The sequence below is a fragment of the Strix uralensis genome, chromosome 26 (assembly GCF_047716275.1).
Source record: "Strix uralensis isolate ZFMK-TIS-50842 chromosome 26, bStrUra1, whole genome shotgun sequence".
Taxonomy (NCBI): Eukaryota; Metazoa; Chordata; class Aves; order Strigiformes; family Strigidae; genus Strix; species Strix uralensis.
Genome location: NC_133997.1, coordinates 2,347,281 through 2,361,610, shown reverse-complemented (window position 1 = coordinate 2,361,610; position 14,330 = coordinate 2,347,281). Strand labels below are relative to the sequence as shown.

General features: G+C 44.3%; 1 protein-coding gene across 8 annotated transcripts in view; it reads right to left on the bottom strand.

Annotated features, from left to right (window-relative positions):
• The window catches only part of ALG9 (ALG9 alpha-1,2-mannosyltransferase), a 126,349-nt gene that overhangs the window by 93,803 nt on the left and 18,216 nt on the right, over window positions 1–14,330 (bottom strand). For 4 of the 8 annotated variants that reach the window (XR_012632287.1, XR_012632288.1, XM_074894946.1 and 1 more), the window contains exon 14: window positions 10,731–10,861. Coding sequence is in view for 4 of the 8 variants with exons in the window: in XM_074894946.1 (XP_074751047.1) it covers window positions 10,731–10,861 (131 nt within the window). In the remaining 4 variants the exon portion in view is untranslated. Of the gene's footprint in view, window positions 1–826; window positions 1,296–5,691; window positions 5,755–6,807; window positions 6,887–10,730; window positions 10,862–14,330 lie in introns of those variants that run through there. The other 4 variants (XM_074894947.1, XR_012632289.1, XR_012632290.1 and 1 more) reach the window with 4 other exon arrangements.

Genomic DNA, 14,330 nt, shown 5'->3' with positions numbered 1-14,330 from the left:
AAACATACAAGTCTGCTTCCTGATCCACCTGCTCTGGCGCTGCATACACAGACCAATCGAACCACAGTCACAATGGGGCACGGAGCTTGTGCAGCCTTTTTGCAAAAGGAACTTCCTCTCTGCTCCATCTCATGCCATCCCATCCCCATAGAGCTCCAAGAATGTGAGTGAAAACAGCTCCCTTCATCTAGCTTGTGATACTGCATGTTTTTAAAATGGAGATATAATAAATACAGCATCGCTCTGAAGCATATTGGACCAATGTAACACATACTGTCTATTATGGGAAACAGAACTGCAAATAAAATAATTAATCCTTCTCCTCTCTGGCTGTTTCCAGAAATTTTAAGATGCTGTAGTCTAGAATTCACAGGATGTTACAGGTATTTTAAAAAAAATATTATAAATACCAAACAAACCCTTGCTTTCACAGATAAAACCACTGATCCCATTAAAACAGATAATTGGCTCAATTCCTAAGTTCCTAAGTTTGGGTTTTTTTCTCCCAAAAGCACAGGTTTATCCTTGAAAGTGTCTCCTGGACAGAGCAACTTTAGGCTGTTTCTCTGTGGTGCATACCACTTCATTCCTTGAGATTCAGTGCATTTCAGTTAATTGTCTCTCAGCAGATATTTTCCTCTTTTCCCCTTCATTTTTCTTTAATAAAAAAATAATTTTCCTAAACGTTGTTACCTGAAAAAATTCCCTAGGAGAAGGTGAGCACTAGTTAAGCAGATTGGGGACAGTGGAGGGGGGGCACAGGAGAGAGAAAGAGAGAAGCTGAGCTGGATTTTCCCAGTGCCAGATTGCAACCTGGAGCAGAACCTCAGACTGTCATTCCTTTTTATTCTCCATTTTTCTCTTCTCTGGTGTAACAGATAATAACACAGGGAGCAGCAGGGATAATACATTTGTAGGTGGCTGCTGGATTTTCAAATGGTTTCTTACCAATATGTTCTGTGTAGGCAGAGCAGAGACCTGACACTGAGAACTGAAAGCAGATGATGCACCCTTTTTACAGCTGGAAGCTTGCAGAGCGAAATCACTTCATGGGAAATCTTTATTAGTGAATCTTACAAGCACAGTCTTTCAAAAAGGGAACTGAAGATGGCTTAGGCAGCTGTCCAAGAGTGTCAGCAGATGCTTTTGGTTTTGTTGCCCAGGTGTGTTGCTAGCCTCCCATTTTTTTCCTGGTTTGCTTCGACCTCCGGGATTTCAGAATAGTATAGTTTGCATACCATGTGTACTGTTCTGAGAGGAGAGGGATGTAGAATGCACGCAGCAGCTTTGAGGACCTGAAACCAGAAAGGAAAAACAAATCATCCTTAAAGCGCTCATTTGCCAGTATGTTCAAAATGATACAAATGAGGCTTTGCAAAAGATTTGGGCTGGTGACTCAGTGGTATGAGGAATGATAATGGTTCAGCCATACGAAGCCCAGTCCCGTTTTCTCCTTGTAAGAGCAGCAGCCTGCCCACTGTCCATTCCAGCAGGATGAAGGGGGACAGAGGCCAGGAAGGTGGTGTAATTATAAAAAACCCCTTAGATCCTGGTTAGCACTGTCCAAAAAGTAGACAGTACAACCCTGTGAGCCTTTGGTATCTTACAGACAGGCAGGCCTCCCATTCCTCTGGGCACGCTATTAAGGTGAAAGATAGCAAGGCTGCATTTAGCTCCTGGCATCTCCTCTTCTATCCAATCTTTCTGGCCGCCTGTTCCTCCACACATGTCTGAAGGGCAGACAGAAGCTTTGATGGGCACTGGCCTTTTGAAGTTTTGCTCTTGTGCTGATCTTCTGTCGAGGGTATTGAGTTAAAGAGGGATGGACTGCTCTAAAGTCTACACAGCAGTTTGCTGCAGGCTGCCAGCATTCACTCCGTGCCCTGCTAGTGCTGGGAGCTGGCATTTCACAGCACTTCGCAACAATTGGACCAGTGGAGTACTCCAGCATGGAGGGTCTAATGGCTGCATCAAATTAGTACCTTTTTCTTTGGTTGCTAATCGCTGGAGCTGTGCTAGCTGAGTACATTTTAAATGCATGTATTCTCTTACTGAGCAAACTAATAGTAAAATCCAGGTTTAAATGTGGACAAATATAATGCCCTTCAGCAGCAGCACTAAACCTTGCTAGAAGCTTCAAAAATTTGAACAACTTACTGAAACCAGAGCTGGGGCAGAGTCTTGCTTCCTCAGCATTGAAGCTTATCTCTTTGTCTGTTTAAGATCAACTTGTTGGTAAACTATCAACCCTTGACAGACGTATAAAGCTTGGATAAGCAGCAGCAGCACTTGAATTTGATTTGCAGCATGCTAAGTGGTCAGGGATGGTACAGATTCAGCACGGACTTGCTGGTCACTGCAATTCACACAGCTTTGCTGGTAACACAGCCAAAGTTCCGGACATCCAATTCAAGTCACTTTTTCAGAAGAAAGATGAATTGTGTTTTGTTTGCTTATTGTAAGGCAGCACTGGGTATCTTTCAAAAATGTAGTCCAAAAAACAATGGCAGGAACTGCCACTGTGAACTACATCTCCCTGGAGGCTCCCAGGGTTCTTAGACAGCCTCACTGTAATTCATCTGAGAACAAGCAGCTCCCGATCTGCAACTTGGAGCAAAAGACCATCCAGGAAAAGACTGGTGATATCTACTTGCATTGGCATAGCACCACTCAGCAGCAGGGTCCTGTTACATAAGATGCCATACAAGCACAAAGCAAGGCATTTTTCAGCTGAAACGTTCCCTCTTTAGACAAAGCACTATTCTTCCCACACTGGAGAGGGGAAACTGAGGCAGAAAATATCGTCTACCCTCAGAGAGACTAAGGAAATCTGAATTCCTAAAATTTACAAGTCCTGCTTCTAACTGTGAGACTCTGCCTCCTTTCAGCATCCAGCATCTTGTAAGCCTGCTTTTTGCCAAACCTCAGCTTGTGCTTTACGATATAAAAATGCTGATTGCTTCACTTCAAAGAACAAAAAGCTCAGTGATAATACTTAGGCCCTTTACAAATTGTAAAGCACCCAGCAAAGTTCCTAAATAAAAGAATCACTGGAAATGGTTGCTCTTTGTGAGTTCCTGAGGTGCTGGAATTGGGAACATGTTCAAAGTAGAATCTCTTAGTGGCAAATAACTAGGCAGAAGATGGTAATTTTGGTATACTCTGAACAAGGAACATTTTTTGCAGCTGTCATTTCCTTGTGCCTGGAAATTGGAGGTCAGCCCTCCCTCCAGTCACTAGAAGCAAAGGCATCCCTTTGAAAACAAGTGTTTGATTTTCCTCCTCCATCTCTTGTGGCTAATGAACATCGTGTCATTGCTGAACTTATTCTGGCATCTCCTTCTCTGAGCCTGACAACCCACCATTGCTACCATGGCTGCTCTCTGTGAATAGTGTGGTTTCATTTCAATTCCCTTTAGCAAAGAAAAAGAAAAGAAAGAAAAACAAGCAAAAGCAACTGTGTTCAAGCTGCTTGGGATGCTGTTTAGAACACAAAAAATGAAAAATAAGGTAGAGTAGCAGCTTGAGGCTACATTGTAAGAAAGGGACAGAAACTAGCACAATTCCCCAGAGCTCAGGGTGTGTGCTTGGTTTAGGATGAAGTAATTTGTTGAATTAGCCTTGTGCAGTTTAGCTCAGGGACAGAGAGGAAGGCAGCACCTTCAGCTGATGGCTGAGGTCCTGAGTATACAGTCTGTAGCACTGAAAATGCTTTCAGTCACTCATTCCAGATGTAGAGCTGACAGCAGTCAGAAAACAGCACCCAGTTCACATCCTCCTCTTGACCTGGATGCACCAACATACTGAGAGCCTGACCGGGCCAGCACTGTACCACACAGTGGGCACCCAGTAATGGTGGGTCTGATTGCTGAAGTAACAGAACTAAGGGCCTGTGTTTACCCTCAGTGCTGGCGCCTCTCACAGCTCTGCAGAAACACTACTGTCCTGTCTGTACTTCCTCTTCTTTTTTGTGAGAAACACGCCCTGTACTTTTACTTGTCAATATTCTGAAATACAGGCCCAATGCAGCTCACATGGTTGTGCTCACAGAGTCTTTATGGCATATGTTCAGAATGTGCAGGATTCAGCTTTGCTTTCTACAAAAGGATATTCCAGGAGCTGGTAGTAGCAAAAAACTCCTCCCAATTAAGCCAGTTCAGTGTAACCAACCTGAGTTTGCAGACAGCCTGAAACAACTCTGAGCGACAAAAGCTCTCCATGTGCTCTTAACTTTGCTGGCAACTCAGCCCTTATTAGCAGCAGTTTAAATGGCAGTGTTCCCTGTTTCACAGTTTATATCAGCAGTGAAACAGTAGGAGAAAATACTGTTGGTAAAAAGATCAAAAAAGGAGAGGCAGGAATGACTGATGGAAAAAAATATCAAGGGTGGAAAATTGTGAGAAACACAAAGCAGAAAGATAGCTGCTCTTCCCACCAGTGGATGTCATACATAATGCCAAGGCACTCATGACAAATAACAATACAGTGAATTGGTGTATAAAGGCCACAGCTGATCTACATTCTTGTACTGCTCCCCCAAAACAAGAAGTATGTGCTCCAAGAATGGAGAGCTATAAATCTCATTTAGTCAGAGGAGACCCCAAAAGTGAAGTTCACCCTGCTCTTCAAGGTGAAATGTTGTATTACTCAAACTGTCAAGTCCACAAGGAGTTCTTGGTTTCTACCAGGTGTTAGCTAGTCAGGCTGCTGGTGCCATAGCAAAATAACTCTTCACTAACAAGACTTACAAAGGTGTAAAGGGAACAGTTTACATTGGTTCAAATTACCCAGTCTAAGGACATGGGTTAAAAAAAGGCAACAGAAAATAAAAGAGGTATCTCAAAAATAATATTTATGTGCTCAGAGAATCACATTGCAGATATAAAAACATGAAACCCTGAATACGGCATGGTAAATGGTAGCACCAACGTACCTGCTGCACAGCTATACAGTCAGCCTTTGTATTTGTTCAGCAGCAACTTTCTCACTGAAAAGAGACTCAGACTGGACACGAGCACAAGGCTGCTCTCTCTGCTGCTGGTAACTACACAGTAGCAAAGCCCTGGATGCCTGCTCTCAGCAGCAGCCACGAGAGTACCACGGCTGCTGATGCACCCATGGCTCAAGAGGTCATGATAGAGCTTTAAATTCAGACAGGGAACCTTTACCTCCTGTCACCCGCTTCGTCATGCTCAGCAACCTCAGACAACAGATGGCACATGGAAGAGGTTGGGATGACAGATGACACTGAATATATATAACATTCTATTTGCATTTGCTTCTAAATTTGTCCCCCAGAGACTGTGAGTGTGTGTAGCCTTAATCAGCACACAGCTCCCAAGCAGCATGTTGTAGCAAGATCAAGGCCACAATCACTCCAAGCTGGGTAGCCAAGGGTCTAGTGCAATGCTGCTGGAACACTGATGCAGCAAGGCTCTTTCAGTGGTGAGCTCCAGGCCAGAGCCAGGCAATAGGCAAATTCTGCCCAGCTTTTGCTGTGCTCCAGACATGGGAGGTATGCCACATTCCAGGGGGGGTTTGAATTCTTTTCCAGTTTTTGGTTTCTAGTGGAGCGACTGCTGCAGCACCCAGAGCAGCTCTCAGTTGGGAGAGATGTGCACAGTTACCAGTAGGCCCAGCAGAGCTGGAACCACAGCACCGTTTGGTGCTCAGCGTATTTCTGTCAATTACCTGCTGGACTTCAGGAGAAAGCAACTCATCAGTCCTGTTCTACTAATGCCAGTGGAGGCTCTTCTGGAATGGAAGCAAGGACTGCTAAGTGAAGATGTTCAAGTCCCCCCTCCCAGGCTCACAGACAGGGGATGGATGCAGTTAGACACATGTAGTGGTGGGAGATTCTTCCTAACTGCATCTTGTAACCTGAACTTCTTACCCCAGTGAGAGCAGAATTCATGAAAAGGAAGAAGAGAAGGGAATGGCAGAAAGAAGAGGCAGGAGGAAGCTGAACCTCTGCCACATGGGCAGGATCTAGTACCTTCTAGTTTACAGGCATACAGCTCAAGATCAAAGCTCTCTGAAAACTTATTAATGTTTGCACTTATTCTAGGTGTTAAATTTTGTACCAACCATGCACCTAAGAAGTAATTTAGCTAGTTGTAAAACAGAAGTAGGGAAAGCATTTCACGTAACATGGAGGAAAGCACCATTAAAGGGAATGAGACAGAGTCTCTTACCAAATCAGGGTAATGATATGTTAGAACAAGGTGACCGAATCATTAATTTTTCACTAAGAATATTTTTTTTGATGGAAAACCCAAGTGTTTGGAGCAAGCAGACAGCTCAGCCTAAAGAGCTGGAAAATATGTGCTCCTCAGTGGGGAGCTGTAATATATTTCCCCTTTTCTGTGCCAGATTCGGAGCACTCAGCCAATATAGAATTAAATGGACCTTGGCAAAGCAGCTTCCTGAGGAGCATAATTAGCTGGTGGCTTGGAGTGCTCTCTAATTCAATTAGCAGCACCATTTATCAGAGCCAGCTGAGATTTACATTTGCACTTGCTGACGTCAATGTGAGACTCGCAGGGAGTCCCAGAAGCCTCCAGTTCAGCAGGAGTGAATTGAACTGCTGGGGTCATTTATTTTCAAAGAACACGAGCTGGAGTTTGGGTGGGGAGGTGTTTGATGGGGTTTTTTTCCCCAAATGCTCCTTGCTCTGCAGCCACTGAGCTGCAGACCTGAAATCTACACTGGCAGCTTCCCTCACAGCTCAGTTCAAAGTGACACTTCTTCTGTTCCTCCCTCCCTTTTATGAAAAAACCTGCAATTTCATAGTGTTTTTACACTTACTTCATAGGTAGCAGGGGACATTTCCAAATCATTGTGTGGAAGCAGGTGCCAGATTTGAGAGATGCGTCATTCTGCTGAGCTGGGGAAGGGGAGGGGGGGGAAGGTACATGCTCAGAAATGCAAGCAGCCTGGATCATTACAGGAGTTCTTGATGTATCTTCGCTGACTCTACCCACAGACCTGTGTGTCCGACCCTGGGAAGAACTCTCCCCACAGATCTACTAGCTCTGGGATCCTTTCAGTTTACCAACTTCTACGTGCTGTTACAACTGTGTTACTGCTGCTCTCCTGCAGCTAAACTTCCCAGAACAATCAATTTCTCAACTCTAAGAGAGATAGCTCTGCCTAGATTTGTTGTCTCCAATTAAAATGAAACAAAACCACAGAAGTGTTTTTGCTGGGATTTCCATACCTTCTCCGCTATCAGGCCTGCCAACAACTTTCTGGACTAGAGAAGTATTTTTTGCATCCCTGAAACAGTCTCAGGGCATCACTGATGCCCTCAGAGAACCTTCCAGATGGATGGAGTGGCAACTCTCAGTGTCCTCCCTCTGAGGCTCTGCAGTGCCCACTCTAGCAGGCTCAGTACTCTACAGATTGGGATAAGGACAGAAGCAAGCAAAGCAAGGCTGACTAGCAGCCAGGGAGGCTGCTGCAGCAACAGACACAAAAACACACCAGTAGTACTTGCTTTGCAAGTGAGGTTTTCTAATCTCAACAAAAGGACAATAGTTGATGCCTGGGTCTGCATGGTGAGACCGACCCTTGCATCTCCTTCAATTGCTAGGCAGATCTGCAATTGCCTCTAGCTAACTCATCTGTCAGCTGCCAAACTACTGCAAAACTTGTGTCATTTCCCCTTCTGAGAATTGCTTGAGCCCCATTATTTTATGCAAGTTAAGCTCAATTACACTCAGAAAAAAACCAGAGCAAACAACACTGTCTTATTTTAGGAATGCTATGACACATTCAGAGCAAGGAGCTCAACCAACCAACTATGAACATTTGCTGTGGGAAACCTTTATATGGACATTGCAGCAAAATTCCAATACCCTGATGCAAAACAATGCAAAGGTATTTACCTGCCACCACTGTTATGAAGTTGAAGCTCCTCACTCTCTCATTCATTGCCAACAATCTCCTGGAGATAAGTGGGGAGCTAACAAACTTTTGGTCCAAATGGGAAACTGCAGCACAGGGAGGGTTTAAGAGACCTGGACGGAGTCATGGGAGTATCAAGTTCCAGCTGAGTCCCTCAATCACAAATCTACCCTACCTCTTCTCCAAAGGCCAAATTACAGAAAGAAATTAAAAATATATGACAAAAAATTACAAAGTGGGCAATCCAGAAAGCCCTTCTGGAATTTCTCTTGCTTATGCTGTTGTGGATGGGCTGGCAAAAAGGGCCTTGTCCTTGTCTGTAGTATCCAATTTTAAATGTGATACCTTTAAATAACACACTGGCTAAAACCAGGGCAGATCAGACCTTGCATGGTGTGTTCTTACTGCTCTTCACTGTACCATGAGTTGTCTTGGAAAGCTGTGCCCACTGCTACGCATTTGCCCTGCTAGGCAGGCCGCGGTTCCTGGCTTGCTGTTCTTCTTTCAGGGGGAACAGAGAATCTGTCAGACAAGCAGGGTGACATGATGGGGAGACAATGCTGGTTCTCTCATCCCTCAGTATCAGTGATACCCCCCACGTAAGCACATGCCCTTCTAGTCCTTCACCAGTACTGTGCACTGGAGCTGCCCCACCTGCCGACTGTTGAAGGGACAGAGACCAGAGCTCCAAACTGCGGGAGCTCTGGAGGTACTAACAGCAGGGATGGAAATCAGACCTGCTGCTATGGCAACCTGGCCTCCTCCACCGGTGAAGACACCACATCTCTCCCTCTGCTCCAGCTGTGAGGCGTTGATAAGGAACAGCATGGAGAATTTCCATGCAGCACAAGAACAAGAGCGGAGGAGGCTGACAGGCAACACCAGCAGGGCTAAGGATCCGACTGCCTGATCTCCTCTTGGGACATATTCTGCAAACCCTCTTCAATTCCAGTCTCCCACTAATGCAACAGTATCTTTTGCTAAGGAGGACATAGCAGCAGGAAGATCCCCTTCCCTCCCCACCACCTTTAGATGATCTGTTCTAAGGTCTTTGTGATTGCTTAGCCAGGGAGTATGCTCCCCTTTCCCCACCCCCAATATTCTGCCTTTACATCTCATCATTATCAGGGTCAGTATGCTCTGAAATTTCGGGATCTCTCTGTGACTCTGAGCTTCTCACAACAAGCTGCTGCTCCACGGTGAGATGCTACCTTTGCTAAAACAAACCAAGCCATTACTTCTAGTGGTACCAGCCACATGCACTCTCCCTTCACAAGCCAGACAGGAAGGACCACACACAGAAATCAACATCCCTGTACTGGGTGGGTCACCAGACTTTGGCTGCAGGCTTGCCGAGATACTTAGCCAACAAAAAGCATACAGCTTGGGAATCTTGCTGGAGTTCAGATGACCTAAATGCAACACACAGTATCATATATCAAATTGAAATGATTGTACAGGTTTTCACTGCCAAGCTTGGGAATAAATTACCAGCCTCAGGGTGGCAGGAAGTACTTTGACAGCATTTCCCCTAGAAGCACAGAGCTGCAACACCACATCTACCTATGTATTCAGCCAAATTCCTGAGAAGCCAGCCAGGTATTTAGGTGTGGCAAGATGCAGGGGTTTAGCTGTAAATAGAGAAATTCCTTAATCTTATCAATTTCCCCTAATAAGAAGGAGGGGAAAAAAGAAGAAGGAAAAACGTCAGTGACTCATACAGAAACAGCATTAAAGCAGTGAAGAGAGTGACAAGGACTCAGCTCAGTACTGAGCTATGCGTTTGGCTCTAGCTTAACTCTTTGCACTGATTCCAGTCAGCATTGCAGGCTGCAGTAGGGTCAGGATTGAGATGGTATCACATGTACACGCACCTTACAGAAAAAATCCCCAGCCAAGTTAGGAATGAACAAAAAAGCCTGGGTGAAAGTGGAGGATTCGAAACACTTGTGTCCATCCTGTGGTAAGGCCTACAGTTGCAGACTCACATAGAAAATAGGATAGCACTGAACTCTGTGTGTTTTTTACAGAGATTTTTCCAGTCAGCCTCTCTGTCCTGTTATGACAGCTACATGACCAGAGCTTTAAATGACTAAATAACCATTCCCTTATAGCTGAGGATTTCTGTATTTGCAGGAATGTATTATCAACATTCCCAGTTTGACAACCCTGATTCCACCCCCGTTAGCCTGGAGGAGAGAAATTTCAATCTCTGCTTCTCCTGTTCAGACACACAAGCCAGTTGTTCAGTGAGCAGCAGAACTAATAGAGAACAGATCTAACAGAGGTCTTTTCCATGGATTTTCTGCTGCCTAATAAAGGTGTGATCTTACTGACTTTTCACTAGATGAGACTGCCTCCTCTCTCTCTGTCTGTCAGTTTTCATAAAATCTTTAAGAGCTCCTGCTCTTTGAGACTGACTTACACCTGTCTTAAATTTGGCTGAAACGAGACAGCAGATTCAAAAGTCTGTTGGGAGGAGATGGCACACACCTCATTTCTTTAGAAAGCAAAACAAAAAACATTACTTCAGCAAGAAGTGCACAGGGAGCAGTCTTTTTAAAAATAATCCTTCCCACCATCCTTCTCAGCTAGCTTCACCCTCTAAAGCAACCTAAATCATAAATATTGCAAGTACAAATCTGACAAAGGTTCCACTATAGCCAGCAAGCTGCCTTTACTGGAAACTGGATTTCATGTTGGCATTTGGCAATATATCTTTCCTCCCTGTATATAGCTATTTTTGCAAGTGGATAATTGAACTGAATTAGGTCACAGACCTGCTAGCCTTTCTCCCTCCCTCTCAAAGGTATAAAGCATACCTGGAAGTATCTAGGAATGGCTTGTAGGCAATGGTTACCCACTCTTCTTTGTTGGAGGAATACCTTGGCTCCCTTGGGGTTTCAGCTGCTGTATCCAAGTCCACCAGATAGTGGCATCTGGAAATGTCAATCTGCAGAAAGACAGACATTCTTATGGTTTATTTCCTGTAGGCTTCTGGTTGTATGTGTTCATTTATACAGGCTGTTACTTATCAATGAGAAGGGGGTTAAATTTCTAGCAACAGGTGAAATGCTTCATGCAGGATACATGGTAAAATATTTTGAATGTTTTCAAGTAAAACCTTTATGGGGGAATACAAGCTACCACTACTGCTCTGGTCATGGAAGAAGAGTCCTAGGGTCCCCCTCTGAGGAAGTGCCACTGCCAGCTCTCTCACTGAACTGTCAAGTCACATGCAAGCCTCATGGTACTGGTCTTGTCATCTCACAGCAGGGTTTAAGCAGAATCATGGAAAACAGTGAGTAGTTCCGGTAGAGTAAGCTTGTTGTCTGGCACAAATTATGGTGGGGTTTGTGCGTGAATAACCTGTCCTGTAGCACTGATGACCATCACTGCCTTACTTGCACCAGAGGGACATCGCATTGCACCTCTCATACCATATATCAGCACAGTCACACCTTCATCAGCTGCCTACGACGCAAGTAACTGCTCTGCCCTGACCAAAATATTTGGCAACACCCTGCCAAATTATGAAAATGCATTCAAGGAAGCATCACAGAAATTAATTATGTGTGTGACCTCCCAGTTAAATGAGCTGCGGGCAACATCCTCAGGAGACTCGCATTATGCAACCTTCTCCTTCCTGCTGGGGAGAGTGCTCTTAGATATGAACAGGGTGTACTATTCATTTATATGAATATCCTGTGTCCTTTCTGGCTAACAGCCCCCACCTCCTGCCCTCTTCTCCCCACTCCTCACAGGTACCCCTACAGATGTACACTTGAGCTGCTGAGGAATAAAAACTCTGCCAAGACAAACGTGAACTGTCAGCTACAAAGAAGACTTGAGCTCCTACCAGGACAATTTTCCTTTTAATAATAACCATCAGGTGTGGGATAAGTTTCATACAAGGTAGCCCAACAAGAGGCTACAGTGTGTAGAAACCTCTGCATTGAGTGTAACAGAGCTAGAAGAGAGGACAGGTTACAAATGAGGGCTGATGTCCTCCTGTTGAAGATCTAATTGTCTTTAAGTGATCTAAGTCACATTTTCAAAAGTTAAATAATCCCAAACCTAAGGCCATGTTTAAATTGTACCGGGGTAGTCATATTGTTACAATACACCAGAAAAATGAGTCCCTTGCAGATGGAGTGTAGAGCAGCAAGGCTGAGCTTTTGCTGGCATAATGACTTTCAGCCACTGGAGCAAAGCAAGTTCTACCAGTTAGTGCCTCTGTACTTAGGTATTTTGCTGACACTAGGTTTTGTCAGCCAAGGATCACATTTTCTCACATCTGGCACTGGCTGAGTTTTCTGGCAAAGCTTGCAGTAGTGACCTGAGAGGTACTAGGAATCACAGGACTGATGCTTGCAACTACCTTATGCTCTTGTGCCACTTCCAGACTGATCTGAAAGTTCTATCTCCAGTATTTCTTCTGTGAACAGAGAATGCACAAAACTCTTGGATGCTTTTTCTGGCTCTGTTGGTCCACAAGCCATCCTTGTGGCACTCCAGTATTCCCAACTGCCAAAGGGGACAAACGATCCCGACTTCTGCCGCTGATACGTCACTAAGCATTGTACGTTAAAATGTAGTACAATATTTTGAGATTTCTGAGAAAAGACAACAGTGAAGTACAGCACAAATAAAAGATCCAGCCAGCTCCTCCCAAACATTATGTTGCTGCCAAGCCTGTGTTTGAACTCCCAACTGCATGAACAGGAGGATAGATGCACGCTTCTAACACGCTTCCTTCCCCCTCCCACGTATAAACAAGGATACATTCCACTGAGCAACCCACTGCACTTTCAGCGAAGAAATTAATGAGGAGGCTAAGTGACCTGTAAGGAAATTTTTGTACTAGGCTAAGAACTTCCACCATGCGTCTCAGTGTAAACTAGTTACAAGTTTTCTCTGAAGACAGCAACAAAAACAAATCATTGTGCTGTATTATTGTCTGGAAACAGGCTCCATGGCCCCAGCATCACACAGCATCATAATCAGATTTTGTCAACAGTGCACACACAAAAAAATTGTCTCTCAGCTGGTGACACAAACTCTTGGTCCTTGTTCATCCCTCAAGGGCTCTGAACAGAATGTAGATTGCAATCTTGCTTTTTTTATGCACAAGCTTTTCAATGAACAGGCTACAGGGGAGTTCTTGCAAGGTCAGATCATTACTGACCTTTGTAAAACAACAGACCCCTCCAGATTTATTTCCTTTTTTTGCAAACAGGGCAACAGGGGCTGGAAGGAAAGGACTTAAGGACCCCATCAGGAGGAGGACTCATATTAATAAGTTATGTGCGAGGTGGAAGGAGCATGATCAAGTCTGGGGAGCAGCAAGTCCTGGTCCATTTGGTTTCACTGACTTTTACACAGGGTGCCCGTGACCTTTATGAGAGATCTATATGCACTGCTTAGGAGGCCAGGTCTCCCAAGTGGCAGTTCTCCCTTTAACAATGTCAGAACACAACACATACACAGTTGTGTCTTGTTGATTGCACAATAGTGTGTACCTCTCATTGAGTCAAAAAAAAAAAAAATGGTAATGGGTCATGACCAAGCGCTTCAGCAAGGAAACAAATTTCCTTAGAGTCACTGCGTATGTTTGCCACATCGAAAAGACGAAGAAAAAGGCAGGGCAGCTATAGCTGGATTAGTCAAATGAAAAGCTAAGGCCCCTTAAATCAGGTTTGCAAAGGCCTCTACCCATCAGTTATCTTAAATGCAGGCAGATGAGATTCTCCAGGATGACTATGCCTTATTCTGTCTTACTCCCTCAAACTCTTCCTTGAGGGATCCCACATTTCAGTTTGCTCTCCCACAAAATTTTATTGCAAACTTCCTTGGACATGCTTGAATTCACTTTTCTGAAGCATCTTTGGGGTTTATTGTAACAATTTAGGCTGAAAACAATTTAATTAGGTGGATACCAGATGGCTCTGTGGCATCACAACTGAGTGGCAAATGAAATTACACCATGGTAAACTCAGCTGAGGAGAATGTTGAATCCACTTCTTGCACTGTATGAGAATAACATTCCAGGCCCTGAGAGAGGTTCTGGCTCATTAGCAAAAAGATTCCCAAACCACTAACCAGGTTTTTCTGTAAGTGATTTGGAATCATTCAGAGAAAGACAAGTTACTGCCTCAAGCACTGATCTCACTTACCACATTCTAAATGCTCCCCAAAAAGGACTGGCACTTCCAACGCATGTGAGTTACCTGCCAGGTGAAAGATTTCCCTTCTACCATTCCAAGTAGAACACAGTGTATTCTTATAAGTTACACTGATGCTAAGGATAATATTCATCCTGGTCAGAGGGCCAACACAGCACCTATGAATTTATTTGGTGATTTACACAAGACTTTGATGGTGTACAGACCTTGAAACATTTCTTAGTAGAAAGAAGTCAG